At 41.7% G+C, this 23757-nt stretch overlaps 1 protein-coding gene and 1 long non-coding RNA gene across 2 annotated transcripts in view; one reads left to right on the forward strand and one right to left on the reverse strand.

The window, feature by feature from the left end:
- LOC132402834 (tyrosine-protein phosphatase non-receptor type 14-like) overlaps positions 1 to 23757 on the forward strand; it is a 248338-nt gene that overhangs the window by 192241 nt on the left and 32340 nt on the right. Inside the window, exons 8-14 of the mRNA XM_059985852.1 lie at positions 5965 to 6053; positions 6492 to 6579; positions 7497 to 7579; positions 18366 to 18429; positions 20016 to 20091; positions 20787 to 22252; positions 23540 to 23686. Coding sequence (XP_059841835.1) covers positions 5965 to 6053; positions 6492 to 6579; positions 7497 to 7579; positions 18366 to 18429; positions 20016 to 20091; positions 20787 to 22252; positions 23540 to 23686 — 2013 coding nt within the window. The remainder of the gene's footprint in view (positions 1 to 5964; positions 6054 to 6491; positions 6580 to 7496; positions 7580 to 18365; positions 18430 to 20015; positions 20092 to 20786; positions 22253 to 23539; positions 23687 to 23757) is intronic.
- The window catches only part of LOC132402838 (uncharacterized), a 42395-nt gene continuing 37865 nt past the window's right edge, over positions 19228 to 23757 (reverse strand). Inside the window, exon 3 of the long non-coding RNA XR_009515103.1 lies at positions 19228 to 19410. This is a non-coding gene — a long non-coding RNA (uncharacterized LOC132402838). The remainder of the gene's footprint in view (positions 19411 to 23757) is intronic.

Here is a 23757-nt window from a genome sequence, read left to right on the forward strand (position 1 = left end):
GAAGGCTGAAGAACAGGACCTCAAGGGTGGCGTTCTCAGGATTGCTGTCAGTGCTACGTGATAGTGATGGTAAGAATTGGAGGAGATGGCAGTTGAATGCGTGGCTGAGGAGTTGGTGCAGGGGGCAGGGTTTTAGATTTTTGGATCAGTGGGATCTCTTCTGGGGAAGGTGGGATTTGTACAGATTGGACGGGTTGCACCTGAACTCGAGGGGGAGCAATATCCTTGCAGGTAGGTTTGCTAGCATGGTTCAGGAGGACTTAAACTAATTTGCAACGGGGATGGGACCCGGAGCAATAGAGCAGTGAAAGAAGTGAAAGAGTAAAGCCAGATCTAACATATAGAGAGGCTTTGAGGAAAGAGCAGCAGAATAAAGGGTATAAAGGCAGTAAGGTAGAAGGGCTAAAGTGTGAGTACTTCAATGCAAGAAGCATCAGGAACAAAGGTGATGAACTGAGAGCTTGGATACATACCTGGAATTATGATGTAGTGGCCATTACAGAGACTTGGCTGGCACCAGGGCAGGAATAGATTCTCAATATTCCTGGATTTCAGTGCTTTAAAAGGGATAGAGAGGGCAGAAGGGGAGGAGGGGTGGCATTACTGGTCAGGGATACTATTACAGCTACAGGAAGGGTGGGTAATGCAGCGTGATCCTCTTTTGAGTCAGTGTGGGTGGGTGTCAGGAACAGGAAGGGAGCAGTTACTCTACTGGGGGTATTCTATAGGCCCCCTGGTAGCAGCAGAGATACCGAGGAGCAGATTGGGAGGCAGATTTTGGAAAGGTGCAAAAATAACAGGGTTGTTATCATGGGTGACTTTAACTTCCCTAATATTGATCGGCACTTGATTAGTTCCAAGGGTTTAGATGGGGCAGAGTTTGTTAAGTGTGTCCAGGATGGATTCCTGTCACAGTATGTTAACAGGCCGACAAGGGGGAATGCCATACTAGATCTAGCATTAGGTAACAAACCGGGTCAGGTCACAGATCTGTCAGTGGGTGAGCATCTGGGGGACAGTGATCACCGCTCCCTGACCTTTAGAATTATAATGGAAAAGGATAGAATCAGAGAGGACAGGAAAATTTTTAATTGGGGAAGGGCGAATTATGAGGTTAGAAGGCCAGAACTTGCGTGTGTGAATTGGGATGATGTTTTTGCAGGGAAATGTACTATGCACATGTGGATGATATTTAGGGATCTCTTGCAGGATGTTTTTGCAGGATGTTGCAGGATAAATTTGTCCTAGTGTGGAAGATAAAGAATGGTAGGATGAAGGAACCATGAGTGACAAGTGAGGTGGAAAATCCAGTCAGGTGGAAGGCAGCATACATGAGGTTTAGGAAGCAAGAAAAGAGCTTAGGAAAAGAGCTTAGGAAGGGGCTGAGAAGAGCAAGAAGGGGGCATGAGAAGGCTTTGGCGAGTAGGGTAAAAGAAAACCCCGAGACATTCTTCAATTATGTGAAGAACAAAAGGATGACAGGTGTGAAGGTAGGACCGATTAGAGATAAAAGTGGAAAGATGTGCCTGGAGGCTGTGGAAGTGAGCGAGGTCCTCAATGAATACTTCTCTTCAGTATTCACCAATGAGAGGGAACTTGATGACGGTGAGGATAATATGAGTGAGGTTAAAGTTCTGGAGCATGTTGATATTCAGGGAGAAGAGGTGTTGGAGTTATTAAAATACGTTAGGACAGATAAGGCCCCAGGACCTGACGGAATATTCCCCAGGCTGCTTCGCGAGGCGGGGGATGAGATTGCTGAGCCTCTGGATAGGATCTTTATGTCCTTGTTGTCCACAGGAGCGGTACCGGAGGATTGGAAGGAGGCAAATGTTGTCTCCTTGTTCAAAAAAGGTAGTAGGGATAGTCCAGGTAATTATAGACCAGTGAGCCTTCCGTCTGTGGTGGGAAAGCTGTTGGAAAGGATTCTTAGAGATAGGATCTGTGGGATTTAGAGAATCGTGGTCTGATCAGGGACAGTCAGCATGGTTTTGTGAAGGGCAGATCGTGACTAACAAGCCTGATAGAGTTCTTTGAGGAGGTGACCAAGCACGTTAATGAGGGTAGTGCAGTGGATGTGATCTACTTGGATTTTAGTAAGGCATTTGACAAGGTTCCACACGGTAGGCTTATTCAGAAAGTCAGAAGGCATGGGATCCAGGGATGTTTGGCCAGATGGATTCAGAATTGACTTGTCTGCAGAAGGCATGGGATCCAGGGATGTTTGGCCAGATGGATTCAGAATTGACTTGTCTGCAGAAGGCAGAGGATCGTGGTGGAGGGAGTACATTCAGATTGGAGAGTTGTGACTAGTGGTGTTCCCACAAGGATCTGTTCTGGGACCTCTACATTTAGTGATTTTTATTAACGACCTGGATGTGGGTGAGTTGGCAAGTTTGCAGACGACACAAAGGTTGGTGGTGTCGTAGATAGTGTAGAGGATAGTCGAAGATTGCAGAGAGAATTTACAGGATGCAGAAATGGGCTGAGAAGTGGCAGATGGAGTTCAACCCAGAGAAGTGTGAGGTGGTACACTTTGGAAGGACAAACTCCAAGGCAGAGTACACAGTAAATGGCAGGATACTTGGTAGTGTGGAGGAGCAGAGGGATCTGGGGTTACATGTCCACAGATCCCTGAAAGTTGCCTCACAGGTAGATAGGGTAGTTAAGAAAGCTTATGGGGTGTTAGCTTTCATAAGTCGAGGGATAAAGTTTAAGAGATGCGATGTAATGATGCAGCTCTATAAAACTCTGGTTAGGCCACACTTGGAGTACTCTGTCCAGTTCTGGTCGCCTCACTATAGGAAGGATGTGGAAGCATTGGAAAGGGTACAGAGGAGATTTACCAGGATGCTGCCTGATTTAGAGAGTATGGATTATAATCAGAGATTAAAGGTGCTAGGCCTTTACTCTTTGGAGAGGAGAAGGATGAGAGGAGACACGATAGAGGTGTACAAGATATTAAGAGGAATAGATAGAGTGGACAGCCAGTGCCTCTTCCCCAGGGCACCACTGCTCAGTACAAGAGGACATGGCTTTAAGTTAAGGGGAGGGAAGTTCAAGGGGGATATTAGAGGAAGGTTTTTCACTCAGAGAGTGGTTGGTGCGTGGAATGCACTGCCTGAGTCAGTGGTAGAGGCAGATACACTAGTGAAGTTTAAGAGACTACTAGAAAGGTATATGGAGGAATTTCAGGTGCCGGGTTATATGGGAGACAGGGTTTGAGGGTCGGCACAACATTGTGGGCCGAAGGGCCTGTAATGAGCTGTACTATTCTATGTTCTATGTTACCGTTAGCATTATTATCATTCTAACAGTTACTTGAACAATTGTTAAGTGCTTTAGCAGTTCAAGAATGCTAAGTATGTCTTTTGAAATGTTAAGTACCGTCCAGCAGCATTCCTTCTAGGATTCCAAAAAAATTAATTAGTTGGACCTGCATAATATCCAAAAGTTTAGTTAAGTGTTTTCAAGCTGCTGTAGGCTGTACTTGCTCTATTGCTAATTCTATATTTCAGTAGTGGTGAATCACATATGGCGTAGTTCATCTTCAGATTCAAGAACATTTTCATAATGCTTCTTATTTAATTATTGGGGAAATTTAAATTCAACCTGATTAGCAGGTATGTAAAGTTAAAATGTAGACCATCCCTTTCCTGTTCCATCTTTGTTGATTTTCCCATTCAAGCACTCCTGCTTTTAAGACTGGTGTTGGGTGAAGGATTCATTAAAACTTGGATCCAGTAATGTATTTGCGATCTTGATGGTGTTTTAGATTAAGAACAGGATACTTTCCAGAGGGCACCTGCCAGATGTTGGGAATTCTGTGAGGCCCTTGAAGTTCAAAGTAAATTTATTACAAAAATACATATGTCACCATATACAACCTTCAGATTAATTTTCTTGGAGGCATTTACAGTGACTAGAAAGATACAAAAGAAAACCCAAACAAGATAACAATAATAAATAAATTAAGTATGTAAGTACCCTCCTTATCCGCGGGTTCCACATGCACGGACTCAACCAATCACAGATTGGGAAAACCTGGAAGTTCTCTCTCCAACACTTGTTTGAGCATGTACAGAATTTTTTTTCTTGTCATTATCCTTAAACAATACAGTATAACAACTAATTCCATAGCTTTTACATTGTATTAGGTATTATAATTAATCTAGAGATGATTTAAAGTATACGGGAGGATGTGTATATGTTACCGCACATCGGGAAACAAAAAAAACATGGAAGTTCTCTAAGTCGGAACAGGTACATCTGGTATTATTTAGCATCAGTTAGTCAAACATTTGTCTTAGTATATAGTATATATTTTACCTTCCTATGTATATAAAACACTTAAGAAATGTATGTATTCAATAATTAAACCACTGCGTTGCTTAGTAATAATTGTAACTTTCATTGGGGCAGGGCTTTCTCATGCTCTATTATTCTCACTTTATCCTTTAAAATTGTTCCGATCGTTGACTGACTGTAGCCTAATGCTTTTCCAATGACTTCTTTCCAATCTCTTTATTATTTCCACTTTATTTTCAATCGTGATTCTTTTCCGGAACAGAAACACTCCGGGCAGCAAGTCCCAAGCTCCTCCAGGTCCTAAAGTCCACCACACTGAGACAGGTTAAATAAGTTCTGGAGCTCTGCCAGGTCCTAAAGCCCAACGACTTGCGCATCCGCGTTTTTTGGTATCTGAAGGGGCCCCGGAACCAATCCCCCGCAGATAAGGAGGACCGACTGTAAGCAATAAATGCCAAGAACATGAAATGATGAGTCCTTGAATGTGAGTCCCTAGACTGTGGGACCAGTTCAGTGTTGGGAAAGTGGTTATCACCTCTGGTTCAGGAGCCTAATGGTTAAGAGGTAATAACTGTTCCTGAACCTGGTGGTGTGAGTCCTGAGGCTCCTGTACCTCCTTCCCAAAGGTAGCGGCAAGAAGAGAGCATCAGCTGGTTGGTGGGGGTCCTTGTTGATGGATGCTGCTTTACTGCGACTGGGCTGTACCCGTTTCTTTTTGTAGGATTGTCTGGCGTCGGTGTTTCCATACCAGGCTATGATGCAACCAGTCAATATATCCTCCACCTCATATCTGTAGAAATTTGTTAAGAGTTTTAGAAGTCATGCTGAATCTTGGCAGACCCCTTAGGAAGTAGTGATGCCACTGTGCTTTCTTGTAATGACACTTGCATGCTGGACCCAGGACCTACCCTCTGAAATGGTAACAATGAAGAGTTTAACGTTGTTGATCCTCTCCACATCTAATTCCACAATCAGCAGTGTGCCATAGACCTCCGGTTTCCTTCTCCTGTTGTCAGTGCTAACTTGTCTTGCTGATATTGAGTGAGAAGTTGTTGTGGTACTACTCAGCCAATCTCCCTCCTATATGCAGCAAACCTGAATATGGCATTAGAGCTGTGCTTCACCTCACAGTCGTAAGTATAAAACGAGTAGAGTGGGGGGTGGGGGGGAGGAGTAAGCACACGTGCCCTTGCGGAGATTGTGCAGGCAATGATGTTGCCAATCTGAACTGACTGGGATCTACAAGTGAGGAAATCGAGGATCCAGTTGCACAAGGAGGTATGGAGGTCTTGGCCTTGGAGCTTATTGATTAGTTCTGAGGGGATGATGATGTTGAATGCAGAGCTGTAGACAGTGAAGAGCATCCTGACGTAAGCACCTTCACTGTCCAGACGTTCCAGAACTGAGTGAAGAGCCAATGAAATGGCATCTCCTATTGACCTGTTGTGACGGTAGCCAAACTGGAGCCGATCCAAGTTGCTCCTCAAGCACGATTTGTGCCAGTTTCATGCCTAAACCATACTGATTTTTCTCCTTCAGTAAGGAGATATTAAAAGAGGGGCTGGAAAGTTGAGGTATGCTGATCTCAGCATTACTGCAGGATGAATGCCGACATGCCATGTTGCTTCATCATGAATACTTGCTTTCTTTTAACAGGACAGCATTGGAAATGATGCTTTTATTGGCATTTCCTTTATGGGAATATTTGTAAAGCTCAGGAATGGACGTCCAACTACAACATATAGGTAAGCACAGATATAAAAGCGTAGACATTCAAGTGTACTTCTGAGCTGAACTTTGAATTGTTGTTGGGAATGTTTGTTCTATTCAGTTTCTCCTCAGTAGATGTTTTTGCTTTATATAGCGCCCTACACAGTGTCATTTATAAGTCAGGAGGAGGGTCAAGTGACTCATCAACAGTCTCTTCTGAGAGCACAGAAGTACGTGCCAGGACTATATATGCTGAGTCTTTGCATAACTTTTCCTTCTGTTATCTTTGGCACGGTTCCTGTTCCTATTAGTCAGTTTTCAGATTGAGTGATTTTCTTTGGACCCATCATTTCAGTGCATGGTCCAATAAGACTTGGGTGCTTATTGGTCAAATAGATAGTATTGTCTGAACTGACAAACTCTGAAACTAAAATTCAGGCGTGGAATAATGCAAGATATTTTTAACCCCACAGATGGAATGAGGTTGGAAATATTACACACAATAAGTCTTCAATTAATGTAGAATTAACAAGCAAAGAAGAAACTGTTTTGTTTCACACAGTAAGTATCTGGAGCTATTATTGCTGTGCACTTCAGACCTCTTTGCAGTACTGCGATTTTCAGTAATACTTCAGCACTGCCTTCTGGGTCTGGTAGTCAACTAAAAAGAATTATCTATAATACTTCTGATCTTTTCTGACCTCTTATCCTAGCTTCCAGCACTGTAGCCCAGTAATTCAATTACATAATACCTTTTTTCCAGCATTTTGCAATTGAAAATTGATAATCTGAAGAGAAATGTGATGATTATCTCTAAGCTATTTCACATTACTTCAGAAATTTGACAAGACCCTATCCTCTTTGAGTAATCCTTAGGCATCAGGCATGATTTCCATGCCCAGCTCTCCTCTTTATAACCCTTTTTCACTTCTCAGTGGCAATGCTAGTTTAAAAAAAACACTCGATGATATCATTGGTGCAGCTGTGGGATTTGGAGCAAGAAAGACACTGCGAATTTAACAGGAGCAGCACTGAGATTCCACTTTATAATTCAGCCCTTTTGCTGAATGGTTAGGAGCATCACTCCTTGGGTGTACCAGGCAGCTAAAGAAATGTATATGTTCCACAGGTATAGTTTATTGGTTGGTTAGCTGCTGCGAGGTGTTAGAAAAGAGGAAAATTTCAGATGTTTCCTCTAAAGGCCTGCAGTCTATCTTCTCACTTTTCCATGGTGTTAATTTAAAACAATGTACCCTGGAGAATCTCCCTACAACAACTCGACCTGACATTTTTTAACATGAAAAGTTATTAATATATTTATTACTTCTGTTGTGAGATTCACTGGATTGTTAATATTTCAAACTTAATGATGCTAAATATATTCCTGACAGAGCATATACAAAGTATTTTTAAACCTACAGATTGAGAGAAGTGATAATTGTAATTGCAACATTAATTTATTTCTCTTTACCCCTCAGGATGACATTGAAATGGCAAAATACATCTCACGGTTGTTCACAGCAAGGCACAAATTTTACAAACAGAACAAAATTTGCACAGAGTGAGTATTCTGAGCATCACATTTCAATTCTATATACAGCATATTTGAAGCAGGTTACTTGCCTGATCACATTGTTACTTTCAATCAGACTGATTAAAATGAAACAGAAATCATTGGAAATACTCTGTGGGCCAAGCTACCTTTCATAGGAGATGGCAGTTTTCGCCTGTAGCCATCCTTTGTAATTTACCCTAGAGGGCCTATTAGAAAAATTTCAATTCCATTCATAGACATTCTTGAATTGACAGAAGTTAATCAAAGAGCTACTGAGGAGATAATGTGTTCTTTTTGCAATGGAACTTCAACAGTTGTTTGTTGTCATACAGTATTGAATGCACTAATTATGTTTTTCTTATGAGCCTTTGATAAACCAGTGGTCTTAAAGTCAGATAGTTTGACTATTGGGATTGTCCATGGATCAACAGAAATGAATCAGTCACATTCGTTTTTTTTTATTAGGCAAGAGCTTATGCCCTGGCATCATTGTTTCAATGGTCTTGTTGCCTTCAGTTGAGGATCACATTATGCGATTCTGGATGAAGTCCATAGCTTGTGGCCTTAGATAATAGAAATTTCTAATTAATAATCTCCACAATTTTATACCTCTCAGTGGTCAGAATCAGACTTGCCTGTCTGTTTCTTTTTGCCTCTGCCAACACTGTTCTGTATAGCCTGTAAGTATTAGCAAGAAAAACAGTATTTCTGAATAAAAAGTTTCATGACATATATCACATAGCAGAGGATTTCACATTTCTGGATTTCCTAATATTTAATGTGCATTAAAATAAAGCAGAATTATGTTTAAGTAATTATTAAATATAATTTTGAATTACAGAAATATTTTGTAATTGTATTTTAGCTTTCATGTTAAGGAAATATTATAGTCACTACCACTGTGAATCAACTTTTGTTTTCTTCAAGCTCTCCCATAGTCAAACAATTAAAATAGATCACAATTAACATTTTTATACATTCTTATTGTTTGCTTATTGTTGAAATAATATTTCAGAATATAGTAGTTGCAATATGGCCTTCTGGATTTTGACATAACAAAGGAATTGATAGTCCCCACTGTTTCCAAAAAGAGCTGGACATGTAAATCAGTGGTTTTCAGTATAGGCCATGCTGGATTTTACAGGGGCCGCAACTAAAAAAAACATGGGGTCACAAGTGTTCTGAATGAAAGTTTACTGTTTTAATGAAATGTTACTAAAATATATAAATAAAAAAGAAATAAATATACGTAATTTAATTGGAATCCTGAATGACATGAATAGGAAAATATGCTAGATGATGCAAATGAAGCAGCAAAACAGCTTTTGTGTGTGTGTGTGTGTGTGTGTGTGTGTGTGTGTGTGTGTGTTGAGTGTGGGGAGGTTGGAGATGCAGCACGTCAGTCGTTATCTCTGCTCCTGCTTGACCACACACATAACACCATTCACATTTTGCATGGATTCGCTCCACGACCGCCCCCAAATCACAGTTTGCAGATTAGGTAGGGCTTTTCTGCAGCAGGAGACCAATTCAGTACCTTCCACTGACTCGTGTGTGTTATAATACTTACAAAACATGACTTAAAGGCTGCAGTAGGGTTACCTGCCAGAAACAGTTGAACAGCAGGCAGGCAAGAAGGTGTGAAATCTACCACTGCATCACTGTCTACCACTACGACTACCATTAAATCCCTGACACTTAGCATATTTTGAAAGGAAATTCAGTTTGTTTTTCAGGCATTGTGGCATTTCTAAATGATAAGCAACTTGGAGAACAAATTAAGCCTGACATATTTTATCTTCAGATATATTTGAATATGGAATTTGTTAAAGAAACAAGGAATAAATTGCAGCAGTCTCATATTGTGCAAAGAGGCTATTACCACTTTCCTTGGAAAACGCAAGCTTTTCAGCAGCAATATTGGGTGTTGCAAGTTTGTGAAGGGTCACTGGCCACTCTTAAAATAGAATTTCAAGATGATCTGATTGCACATCTTGATCATTTAAAACAACTGCTCACTGATAATGGAATTTTGGTTCAGAGACCTGCTGGAGGTGCATATTCCAGATTGGCTGGTGGATCCATTTGGGGTGTATGTGAATGATGTTGACACCACACACCAAGAATGTCTTACTGAGCTGCAAAGTGATATAACAGCTCAAGCAAAATTCAAAAGAAGCAAGCAAAATTTCTGCAAACTAGTGACATTCTAAATAATTTTCCACAGCTCTGGGAGAAAGCAAAGTTGTTTTTAATTGGATTTCCACTTCTTCTCAAGTTGAATGTGTTTTTAGTCAAGCTCTTCCCCTGTTATCAAAAGCTCGTAGCTGTCTTGATGTTGCAAAAAGAAGCGATCTTCAATTATCTTTAACCAATTTGCAACCAGATATTCAGAAATTTACCTATTTTGCCTCTCTGTCTCTCTCTCTCCCCCTTCCCCCTCCCCCTCCCTCACTCCCTCTCTCTCGCCCGCTCTCTCTCCCTCTCTCACACACTCAGGGATTCAAAAGTTTGAGCACCCAAAGAGATTTGAGCTCTCAGATAACTTTTACCAAGGTCTTAGACCTTCATTAGTTTGTTCGGGCTATGGCTTGTTCATAGTCATTGTTAGGAAAGGCCAGGTGATGCAAATTTCAAAGCTTTATAAATACCCTGACTCCTCAAACCTTGTCCCAACAGTCAGCAGCCATGGGCTCTCTAAACAGCTGCCCAGCACTCTGAAAATTAAGATAAATGATGCCCACAAAGCAGGAGAAGGCTATAAGAAGATAGCAAAGTGTTTTCAGGTAGCCGTTTCCTCAGTTTGTTATATAATTAAGAAATGTCAGTTAACAGGAATGGTGGAGGTCAAGTTGAGGTCTGTTCGTAAGATTGCTAGAAAGGCAAATCAAAACCAGTTTGACTGCAAAAAGACCTTCAGGAAGATTTAGCAGACTCTGGAGTGGTGGTGCACTGTTCTACACCTGAACAAGTATGATCTTCATGGAAGAGTCGTCAGAAGAAAACCCTTCCTGCGTCCTAACCACAAAATTCAGCGTCAGAAGTTTGCAAAGGAACATCTAAACAAGCCTGATGCATTTTGGAAACAAGTCCTGTGGTCTGATGAAGTTAAAATAGGACTTTTTGGCTGCAATGAGCAAAGGTATGTTTGGAGAAAAAAGGGTGCAGAATTTCATGAAGAGAGCACCTCTCCAACTGTTAAGCACGGGGGTGGATCGATCATGCTTTGGTCTTATATTACAGCCAGTGGCACAGGGAACATTTCACTGGTAGGGGGAAGAATAAATTCAATTAGGTACCAGCAAATTCTGGAAGCAAACATCACACTGTCTGTAAAAAAGCTGAAGATGAAAAGAGGATGGCTTCTACAACAGGATTATGGTCCTAAACACAGCTCAAAATCCACAATGGACAACCCCAAGAGGCGCAAGCTGAAGGTTTTGCCGTGACCTTCACAGTCACCCGCCCTAAACATCTTCAAAAATCTGTGGATAAATCTCAAAAGAGCAGTGCATGCAAGACGGCCCAAGAATCTCACAGAACTAGAAGCCTTTTGCAAGGAAGAGTGGGCAAAAATCCCCCAAACAAGAACTGAAAGACACTCAGCTGGCTACAGAAAGCGTTTACAAGCTGTGATACTTACTGAAGTGGGTGTTACTAAAACTGACCATACAGGGTGCCCAAACTTCTGCTTCGGGCCCTTTTCCTTTTTTGTTACTTTGAAATTGTAAAAGATGGAAATTAAAAAGTAATCTTGCTTAAAGCATTAAAGAAATGTGTCATCTTTAACTTGATGCCTTTTGAAAAATCAGGTCATCGTTAACTCGCTTAGCTATTTGCAGTAACCGAAATTTTGACCAGGGGTGCCCAAACTTTTTCATGCCACTAGTGTATGTGTGTGTGTGTGTGTGTGATTTAGAGCTTTGAGATAGTTTTATTTTTCATATACACCTGTAATATCTTTAACACATAGAAAACCTATATCCTGTTAAAATATAAATATTGACTGTACTTTGAATAACTAGTAACATTGTGCAAAAAAAAACTTTAGCAACTAACAGAGACTACGGACGATGGGGGTCACAGAGGTAAGTGAAAGTCACAAGTGGACCATGAGCAAGAAAAGGTTGAGAACTGCTGTTGCATATGATATCTTCTCAGTGAAATCACCCCAGCATTTGCACTAGGATTAGAGTCCTGATCTTCATTTGTGAGATGATGAAAAATAGACAGTTGATTTTGTAGGCTTGCAAGTCCAGTGAAGTCTTGTGTTTAACTCAAGAGCAGATTCTGATGTTTGGACCCTTTGATTAACAAGTGTCAGCAGATGGTTATGCCCCAGATCGCACACCATCGAGAGATGTATGAACACAAGTTGGCAGATTCCTCCACATATTTTCTCATCTCTTGTGTCGGTTCAGGAATGCAGGTGTTCCAACTTGATTTCTGTTATGTTAGTACTCCACCTGACAGCAGCAACATTGAGCTGACCTAACTGAAGTAATTTAATGATGCATATAATGTTTCACTCCTTGCATTTTGGCTCACAAACTCCTTTACATTGGAACCCGGGCATGCAACCATTTAAAATTTGTGTGCGAGTTTGTGTCAGACCTTTAACATTGAACATAGTTGATAGAGATATAACCAAATATAGTTGCCAAGTTAAAAAGAGAATACATGGTAGATGACAGAAACCTTGGCACAGAAATGTGTTTTAAGAAGCGGGGTGGATCTTATGAGGAAGGACATCCTGATGGTGAGGGAAAAGGTTAGAAAAGTACAAGAAATTCGGCGAGAAGGTTTGTCAGATTGAAGGATATAAAGATAGGGAGGGGCAAGGCCTGAGGGAAGTATAACACAAAAATTAATACCCTAACGTTGAAACATTGTAGTTCCCAATAAGGAGTGGTTAATGGGAAAACTGTACTTGATAGGATGAGTTGTTCAGTACTTTTCTACTGCAAACTTCAGAACATTTATGCCAATTTAACAGGGCAGTGGGAGTCTAGAAGTTTTGAAAGATGATGGAGTTGAAAAGCAGGGTGTTTCGATTAAGGTCAGCACTGAATAAGGTTTACTGCAGTGAGTGAGTGAGTGTGTGTGTGTGTGTGTGTAATTGAAGGCAGGGGCAGGAACCATTACATCAATTTAGGCTTTAAAGAGAATATGCCCTGAGCTAGCATGAGTGGGTGTTGTGGGGCCTGTCAAAAGCACATTTGCACTTGTTTTCAACAGCTGACATGATCATGGAGGCTGGGGCAGTGCAGCAAAAGTGACCCATTCACTTACGATGGGCAATCTGAAGTCATCCACTTCAGCTGCAGTTGCTCAACCAAAAGTTTGCTCTGATGCTTGAGGCCCATCTATTCCTCAATCATGTTGGAATCCAAAAGTGAGATCAGTAGATGTCCTAGGTTGCCTCCTCGGTGTTCTGACCCAGCATTACTCTGAGCAGATTTTTCTGTTTGTTTAAATTGTTTAATATTGTTTAAAAATGTGTTTAATTTTATGTAACCGTCGGTTAGGCTAGCAACTTAATATAGGGATGGTAGCCCCCAGCCCGGCCAGACTTAAGAAATCTCGTTTAGGTGGATGGTGTGCGATGTGTCCCCACTTACAAATCAGTACCACAAAATAACAAACAGTACACAATTTGCGATTAAGTGATTGAGCTCTATAATTCTTTATGGTTAGTAAAGAAACAAAAAAAAGAGAAGGGTACATTCTCATGTAACAGTCTAATGTGCAAACATTGGAGCACACGGTGTCGTTCTTTTGTTCCCGTCGTTCTCCTCTGAGCGTAGCCGACACTCGGACCCTCACTCCTCAGTCTACTCCATCCAGTGGTCTACCAACTCTCTCCTTTTGCGTCCTCTCTCTTCATTGCTCCCTAACAAAAGACTGCAAAATCCCTCTCCCAGACCCACAAGAAAGAGGAACATCCTGTTCACTGGCTACCTTGCCCCATTATCTATAGTCATAACACAAACATTGCTGCTACAGAGAAAGCATTACCTTAGCCTTAGCAGTGAAACATTACGTCGTCGTCGTTAGGGCGCATCTGGAATTTCCAGTTGCGGGTGATTTCTCTCCACGCCACTCTGTCCCAACACTTGTCCACAACATCCCTAGTCTTGTCCAGCTTGGTCCAATCCTTGATATTATCCAGCCACGTTGTTCTTTGCCTTCCTCTTCCTTTCTTTCCCTCCACCTTTCCGTATAGCAAGTCCGACAAGATGTTATCTCACTGCGTAACGTGTCCACAATAAGCAACTTTTAACTTCATGTTCTTCTCCAGCGATATCCATGGTCTATCAACTTCGGACAAAACCCTCTCATTTGAAACTTTCTCTACCCAGTTGATCTTCCATAATTCATCAATAGCACCACATTTCAAAGCATTAATTCGTTTCATGTCATCCTTCTTCAGGGTCCATGTTTCTGATCCATACCTCAGTACTGACCATACGTAACACTCAAGGAAGCGGATCCTACTTTGGATGTCTACCTTCCGATTGCATAGTAGATCTTTTAGCTTCATGAACTGGGTCTGAGCCATACCTATTCTCCTTCTGATCTCAACTTCACATCTCCCGTCATCTGTCAGACAACTGCCAAGAAATTCAAACTTTTGCACCTGTTCAATGTCTTGTCCATTACTTGTAACAATACCACATGAATGAGTCTTTACTGTTTGTGTTTTTTTTACCACCATCGATTTTGTTTTCTTAGGATTGAAAACAGAAGTCCGTATTCAAGGCTTTTCTCACTCACTTTATTCAGCATAATTTGCAGTTGGCGTTCGCTGTCAGCTAATAATGCCGTGTTGTCCGCATACCTGATGTTATCCACTTTCCGGCCTTTACATTACATTTATATTTTATGTATTATATTTATAATTAAAAGGGCTTATAGAAGTGGATTTAACCAAAGAGTTTGAAATCAGCAAAAAAAACGTTTCCCACCTGAACAGATTCTTACTGGATGATAAACACAAAATACTCTGCAGATGCTGGGGTCAAAGCAACATACATAACACGCTGGAGGAACTCAGCAGGTCAGGCAGCATCCGTGGAAATGTACAGTCAACGTTTCGGACCAAGACTTTTGTCAGGACTGAAGAGGAAGGGGGCAGGGTCCCTATAAAGAAGGTGGGAAGGAGAAGGCTGGTAGGTGCCAGGTGAAAAATGAGTAAAGGCAAAGATGAAGGGGTGGGGGAGGGGATAGGCAGGAAAGGTGAAGAAAGAATGTAAGGGGAACCATGAAGGAGGTGGAACCATGAGGGAGGTGATAGGCAGCTAGAGGAGGAGGCAGAGTGAAACTGGGATGGGGTTAGGAAGGGGGAGGGAATTACCGGAAGTTGGAGAACTCGGTGTACAATTGAATGGAGAATTGAGCTTGTCAATTTCATCAACTTTGCTTTAACTTCCACCCAGCCCTCAAATTCACTTGGTCCATCTCGGATGCTTCTTTCCCCTTTCTCGATCTCTCAGTCTCCATCTCTGGAGATAGTCTGTATCTGACATCTTCTGTAAACTCACTGACTCCCATAACTACCTTGATTATACCTCTTCCCACCCTGCCACATGCAAAAATGCCATTCCCTATTCCCAGTTCCTCCATCTCTGCCGCATCTGCTCCCAGGATGAGGCTTTCCATTCTAGGACATACCAAATGTCCTCTTTCTTTAAGGATCGTAATTTCCCTTCTGCCGTCATCAATGATGCTATCACCTGCAGCTCCTCCATTTCCCATGCTTCAGCCCTCACCCCATCCTCCCAACACCACAACAGTGACCGAGTTCCCCTATCCTCACCTATCACCCCACCAGCCTCCGGATCTAGCATATTATCCTCCGCAACTTCCACCACCTTCAACAGGACCCCACCACTAAGGACATCTTTCCCTCTCTACCCCCTCCACTTTCCACAGGGATCGTTCCCTCCGCAACTGCCTGGTCCACACATCGCTCCCCACAGATCTCCCGCCTTGCACTTAACCCTGCAAGCATAAGTGCTACACCCGTCCCTACACCTCCTCTCTTACCACCATTCAGGGCCCCAAACAGTCCTTCCAGGTGAGGCAACACTTCACTTGTGAGTCTGCTGGAGTCATCTATTGCATCCGGTGCTCCTGGTGCAGCCTCCTCTACATCAGTGAGATTGGGGGACCGCTTCATTGAGCACCTCTGCTCCGTCTGCCACGACAGACAGGATCTCCCGGTTGTCACCCACTTCAACTCTCCTTCACATTCCCATTCGGATACGTCCATACATGGCCTCCTCTACTGCCATGATGAGGCCAAACTCAGGTTGGAGGAGCAACACCTCATATACCATCTGGGTAGTCTCCAGCCCCTTGGCATGAACATTCGATTCTCCAACTTCCGGTAATTCCCTCCCCATCCCAGTTTCACTCTACCTCCTCCTCCAGCTGCCTGTCACTTCCCTCATGGTTCCGCCTCCTTCTACCCATAGTGCTTTCCCCTTGCATTTCTTCCTCACCTTTCTTGACTATCTCCTGCTTGCTTCCCCTCCCCCACCCCTTGATCTTTCCCTTTACTGTTTTTTCACCTGGCACCTACCAGCCTTCTCCTTCCCACCCTCTCCCCCACCTTCTTTATAGGGCTTCTGCCCCCTCCCTCTTCAGTCCTGACGAAGGGTCTTGGCCCAAAACATTGACTGTTTCCACGGATGCTGCCCGACCTGCTGAGTTCCTCCAGCGTGTTGTGCATGTTCTTACCGGATGATTTTGATTAAAGATCATTTCAGTTGATCTTTTAGCACTTTCGACTTTTTAGAATCCATCTGTAAAAGCAGTTTTTGGCATTATGCAGGAACTTGTTAGTTTATCAATGCAGTTCTTTACTGCTACATTCCTGACTCTAATGCAATACTTTAAGGATTTGAATTCATTTATTGATAAGTAATACTGATTCAATATTTTGGTGTTGTGCAAGTTCACTACAGCCTCCTTAATGTCTTTTCCAGCCATCTTTGGAATCAGCTTTTTATAAAGTTGATGGAGTCAAAGTGGTATTTTCTTCATGTTGACTAAAATCTGTTCAGTCAGTTTTCTAGTGTTTTGAGTGCTGTATGACTCACCCAACCCTGGAATATCTGGACAGCAAAGCTGCATACGTCAGGGTGCTCTTTATGAACTACAGTTCAGCATTCAACATTATCATCCCCTCAAAACTAATCACTAAGCTTCAAGATTTTGGCCTCAATACCTCCTTGTGCAATTTCCTCACTTGCAGACCCTGCCAGTTTGGATTGGCAGTAACATCCCCACAATCTCCATCAGCACAGGTGCACAAGGCTGTGTGCTTTCCTCGCATTATATTTATAACTGTGAGGCTTAGCTCAGATGCGATGCCACATTTAGGTTTACTGTTGCTGACCAAATCAAAGGTGGGTGATGAATCAGCTTATAGGAGGGAGATTGAAAATCTGGTTGAGTGGTACCACAACAACCACCTCTCAGTCAATGTCAACAAGCCCAAGGAGCTGATTATTGACTACAGGAGGAGGAAACCAGAGGTCCACAAGCCAATCCTCGTTGGTGGAAATCAAAGGCAGAGAGGGTCAGGAACTTTAAATTCTTCCGTGTTATCATATCAGAGGATCTGTCTTGGGCCAGTGCAATTACGAAGAACACACAACAGTACCTCTACTTTCTTAGAAGTTTGCGAAGATTTAACATGATGTCTAAAACTTTGACAGACTTCTGTGGATGTGTGGTGGAAAGTATATTGACTGGTTGCATCACAACCTGGTATGAAAACATCAATGCCCTTGTATGGAAAATCCTACAAGAAGTAGTGGATACAGCCCGGTCCATCATGGATAAAGCCCTCCCCACCACTGAGCACACCTACACAGAGAGCTTATTGCAGGAAAGCAGCATCCATCATCAAAGACCCCCACCGTCCAGGCCATGTTCTCTTCTTACTGCTGCTATCAGGAAGAAGGTTTAGAAGCCTCAGGCCCCACACACCAGGTTCAGGAACAATTGTTATCCCTCAGACGTAACGCTCTTGAACCAGGTGGGATAACTTCACTCACCCCATCACTGAAATGTTCCTACAACCTATGGACTCACTTTCAAGGACTCTTCATCTCACTTTCTCTATATTTATTGCTTGCTTATTTGTTTGTTCATTTCTTTTCTCTTCTGTACTTACACAGTTTGTAGTCCATTGCATATTGGTTGTTCATCCCGTTGGTTCGTTCTTTCTATTGTGTTTCTTGGATTTACTGTGTATGCCCACAAGAAAACAAATGTCAGGGTTGTATATGGTATCTACTTTGACAATAAATTTATTTTGTACTTTAAATTTGTATTTACAGCATTTTCAAATGCCTTTTATAGGAATTTCCCACAGATTTACAACAATAAAAAGGTTTGGGAAAAGGAACAATGCAAATTTGTCTGTTTGATGTCTTGTTGATAAAAATGTTTTGTGTGTTAATTTAAGATTTGCCCTTGAAGAGTGTTTCATAGTTATACCTATAATTGAGTTTTACATGGTAAATACAAAAAGATAACTTTTGCGAGAATTTACGACTTTTTAAGGGAAAATAATCAATTGTCCTGCATTTAATATGTGGATAACTGGACTTGCTTGATTTCCTTGATTTCTTATGAACAAAATGTTTGTAAGCTGCTTGTCTACCAAGTGGAACTTTTTTAAACACAACCATATTAAAAGGGAATTTCATGTAGTCATTCTCCATTTTTATGACTATGTTGAGTACATTTTGACCTGCTGCTATTTTTCTCGTAGACAAACGCAGTCATGTTCCCCAACGCCTGTACGCAGACAACCTACATGGAGCAGATCATCTTTGGTATGTTTGCTGTTGCATGTGCAACTTTACACATTGGATCTAGTCTTTTTTTAATTGTTTGATCAGATTTGCAGTAATCTTCATTGCATCTTTTATAAGATGTAGTTTTTTTTTAAGAATCAAAGCAATTCTGTACTCATCTGTCATTTATGTGTAACAAGAACCTAGGCATTCATTGATCTCCTTTCTTTGTTTTTTGCCAGGACAAGTAATTATAAAGCTGTGTCATAATATTTTTAAAAATTCTGTAAGAAAACATAAATAGTAGAAAGATAAAATTATATTATTTTGTAGTTTGTTTCCTGGACTGTCCTACCCTTCCCGGAATTCATACATCATTTAGAGGTAAAATAGGGATGTTTTGGTAATTTTATAAATGGAAATCAGAACTTTGCCTTGTTATAACATGATGCATTATGTGCTAATAAGATATTGACACCTCAAAATAGTAGAATTAACAAAGTACTAAGTTGTTCATGACCCTATCATTAGTAACCTCTTTAATATTACATCAGTATTTTATATTAGTACTTCTCTAGTTATAAATGCCATTTCACTGACCAGTTAAATTCATTAATATTTGCACTTGCTGATGCAAATTTTATTTAGAAAAGTGATTCTTATTTTAAACCTTCAAGTTGTAATTGTAGTTAATTAGTACAGCACAGAAAGGAACCAACTGGCTCACTGGGTCCATGTCAGCCTTTTTGCCCATCTCCTGTACACTTGGGTGGAGGGGTGGAGATACATCTTAAGCAAACGAGGTGTAAGACGCTCCTTCTCTTTGCTAACCTGAGGTCACCCTTGGGAAAGGTGTAAATCCTGCTTAGTCCTCCCACCTGATCAAGGTCACGTGAAGCCGTGGGAGCAGATGAAGGATGGTCATATGAGCAGTTGGTGCCTGTCACAAGTCCTGGTTATGTGGCCACTGACATCAGGCAGACAGTCTCTGAAGAGTACTGACAATGGCTGGGGTCACTTCTGTGGAAAAATTTGCCAAGAAAATCATGGTCATGAAACCATGATCACAATGTCGTACAGCATGGCACATAATAATGAGGATGATTGTACACAAATCTCATTTGCTCACATTAGATCTGTATTGCTCAGACCTTTCTCACTCCACACCCGTAGTTTTGGCACATGCTTGGTGTAAACTGTCTGTAATTGGTTATCAGATTCCCATCAAATTTATAGCTAAAGAAATGCATATTAGATTGAATTATCTGCCTCTTTGCCCTTTTTAATTGCTAACTTTTTTTAAAATAAGCATTCTCAGAATAGGAAACTATGGAGGGAAAAATTGAACACAAGTTTTTTTTAATGTCCAATGAACAAGAATAACCCTTACTATGCTAATAGCTTAGAACCAATGCCAACCTGTCATCTCACTATTAACTATCCTTCAGGGCAAAGTAGTGAGCTCTGATGTTGTAAAATAATGGATTTAATCTTTGAAGACTTTACCAGTAATATAAACATTCATGTTATGATTCTGTTGATACTGATGTTACAAGATGCCACGACCAATGCAAAGGTTCTTAAGTATAACGAGTGGTTCTCTCCTTTTCATGTATTTCTATTAGTCAAGACAGCAGCCTTTTATACTGCCACCTATGCACGTCCAATATGGAGATTATCCTGAAACAAACACCTCACAAGGTATTCCTCCTATTTTGTGTTTTATTATATGTAATGGCAGTGTTTGCTGGAAAGGTGGTTCTGTAAATGTGGTTTCTGATACTTACTGTAAATAAATAACCTATCATTCCAATGTCCAAGCTTCTGCCATGAATCATGACCATTCGTGTGGGGAACTGATGAGGTGCTTAGAGTATACTGACGTAAGATGAGTGAGAAAAAGTGGAAGGAAACTGAATCAACAGGGAAGCTGTTACCAACAAGAGAGAATCTGCAGATGCTGGAAATCCAAGCAACACACACAATATGTCGGAGGAACTCAGGAGGTCAGGCAGCATCTATGGAAAAGAGTAGACAGGACTTCATGATGCAGGGTCTCCATCCAAAATGTCGACAGTCTGTTCTTTTCCATAGATGCTGCCTGGCCTGCTGAGTTCCTCCAGCATTTTGTGTGTGTTGCTGCCATCTAGTATTGCTGAATCTCAATGATACCTGATAGACGACATATTTGAGTTGGTTTTAATTGCTTAATGAAATTATGAAATGTGTACATTGTGTAACTTCATTTCATAAACTGTATATTCAATCTTTCAATAAGTCAATTGCAGCAGCAGAAATTAGTGCTCTAATGTGACATGGTTGAGTGTATCAATCTTGTAATTCTGTCACCTTCAGAAACCTCCATTACTTAATGTTTTTAATTTTGTTTTATACAGATAGTATTTACCATGGCAATGAGGAAGGGTTCTACTGCAGGTCTCAGAGTAGCTTGGACAGGTGTCCGATGGAATACAATTACATGAATGGAACTGTGCCAAATGGCAGTGTCTATAGTGCGCCGAGTATGAACTCATTAAATCATTCACAAAACTTCATCCAGGCATCTCCCGTATCCTCCAATCTCAGCATTCCTGGAAGTGACATCATGCGTGCAGATTACATCCCCAGCCACAGGCACAGTGCTATCATTGTGCCTTCGTATAGGCCTACGCCTGACTACGAGACTGTGATGCGGCAAATGAAACGTGGTGTCATTCATATGGATAGTCAAAGCCAATCACTGAGGAACCTCAATATTGGAAACACTCATGCGTACAACCAGCCAGAAGCTATGGTTTACAGTCAACCAGAGATCAGGGACCAGTACCCCACTCGCTATGGGTCAAAGCACAGTTACAAAAAACCTGTGCCCACAACTGCCCAACCAAATGCCAACCAACCTGCGCCCAGCAGGACTGCAAACAGTGCAATCTCCCACACAGTGAGCACCCCCGAACTTGCCAATATGCAGCTACAGAATACGCAGAATGCCAGTACCACCCACATGTTGAGAAACCATTTCTGCAGACCACCCCCTCCGTACCCCCGTCCTCGGCCTGCCACCAGTACGCCAGACCTTGCCAGTCACCGCCATAAGTACGTGAGTGGCAGCAGTCCGGATTTGGTTAGTCGGAGAGTGCAACTCTTTGTCAAGACATTTCAAGAGGATAGTTCGCCTGTGGTTCACCAGTCCTTGCAGGAGGTCAGCGAGCCCCTCACAACAGCCAAGCATCATGCAGCCGTTAACAAGCGTCACAGCCTGGAGGTGATCAGCAGCATGGTACGTGGTATGGAGGCCATGGCGCTGAAGACTTTAAGTGCTTCTGCCCCTCAGCGCAGGAACACCATGCGTGATCAACGTCGCCACGAGGATCAGGTGCAGGAGGTTCAACAGCAGCCTCCATATCATCACAAAAAGACGCTGTCAGATGCCACCATGCTTATTCACAGCAGTGAGAGTGAAGATGAAGAAGACAGTCCCGATTACGATGTTCAGATTCCGGCATTTAATGACACAATGGGCTACAGAGCACAGCTGCAGGCAGCATTGGCAAAAATACCAAACAAGCCCCCTCCTGAATATCCAGGAAACAAAAAGAGTGTAAGCAATGGAGCCTTGAGGCACGAAGAGGATAAAAGTGCTGAACTCATTGTCAGGACCAAGTTGCCTGGTCCTGAACTTGATACCTTCTCGAGAAATGAACAGATGATGCTCAATGGGTCGTCACTTGGGCCATCTATTTCTGAGCCTGACCTGACTAGCGTGAAAGAGCGTATCAAAAAGGAGCCTGTCAAAGAAAGACCTGTGTCTGAACTTTTTTCTACTGAAGACAGTATTGTGGAAAGGGAAATCATGTTGAGGGTAATCTTGTTTTTCTTTTTAGGTATCATTGAAATCAACTTACTCGCTGGAAAGCTAATATATAAACTGCATGCTTGAACTTATGGACAGTCAGTTGTGCTTTGAATCATCATTGCATTGCTAAAGAAATTATTCTTTAAAAATTTGGTAAACAAAATTATTATTAAAATCAAATCTTGGATATCAACAGCAACATAACCACAAGGGCAATCAAGTTATAATTCTTTTAAAAGTTTGCAATCCATAGTTTAAATGAGAATCAAATCTACGTTCATTCCAGTCCAGTGACAGTTGCAGTTTTGGGCTTGAAAGTAGTTTTTCTCTTTCTCCTCGTTGATTTCAGTCAATATTTATTGCAAAATGTTCATTTATTTAGCTCAACTACTTATTCCATTAAGATGCAGCAGGCGATACCTGATTCAGAACCTGTGCAGTTGCTGATTATTTCATTTAATTTGTTGAACAAGCATATCAATGTCTAATTTTCTGAATTTCATCAAACATTGTAAGAAACCATGAAGACATAGGTGCAGAATTAGGCCATATGGCCCATTGAGTCTGCTCCACCATTCCATAATGGCTAATTTATTATCCCTCTCAACCCCTATTCTCCTCCCTTCTCCCTGTAAACTTTGACACCCCGGTTAATCAATAACTTATCAACCTTAAATATACCCAATGACTTGGTGTACATCGCCATCTGTGGCAATGAATTCCACCGATTCACCATCCTCTAGCTAAAGAAATTTTTCCTCATCTCTGTTTTGAGTAGGCATCCTGAGGATGTGCCCTCTGGTCCTAGATTCCCCCACTACAGGAAACATCCTCTCTACATCCACTCTATCTAGACCCTTCAGTATTCAAAAGGTTTCAATGAAATCCTCCATCATTCTTCTAAACTCCAGCAAGTGCAGGCCCAGAGCCATCAACTGCTCCTCATATGTTAATCTGTTCATTTCTGGGATCATTCTCTTGAACGTCCTCTGGATGTTCTCCAATGCCAACACATCATTCCTTAGATAAGGAGCCCAAAACCGCTCACAGTACTCCAAGTGCAGTCTGACCAAAACCTTATAAAGCCTCAGCCTTACATCTTTGCTTCTATATTCGAGCCTGAAGTCAGGCTCACGGGCCTATATTTCCTTTCTTCTGCCTTCCTCCCTTCTGAAAGCGTGAAGTGACATTTACAATTTTCCAGCTAAAATTGTAAGAAGGCAAGTTATCAGACAAGTGTTTCTCTTTAAAATTAAGCTCCAATGACGTAAGTGGGTCTTTCTCTGTCCCAAGAATTTAGAAAAGCAGAAATTGGCAGCAGCAGAAGCTCAGAAGATAGGACCACTCAAGTGGGCTGCCCTCAATGGTCTGTCGATGGCTAGAGTTCCAGTGCTCGAGGACAGCCAAGATGACACTTCAAAGGTCCTGATGGATGAAAGGGTGAGCAATGTTTGAAGCATTCTATAATAGATGGTGTGTACACTTCCCTGTGATGTTGTTTGTTTTGTTCA

The sequence above is a fragment of the Hypanus sabinus genome, chromosome 12, assembly GCF_030144855.1.
Source record: "Hypanus sabinus isolate sHypSab1 chromosome 12, sHypSab1.hap1, whole genome shotgun sequence".
Classification (NCBI taxonomy): domain Eukaryota; kingdom Metazoa; phylum Chordata; class Chondrichthyes; order Myliobatiformes; family Dasyatidae; genus Hypanus; species Hypanus sabinus.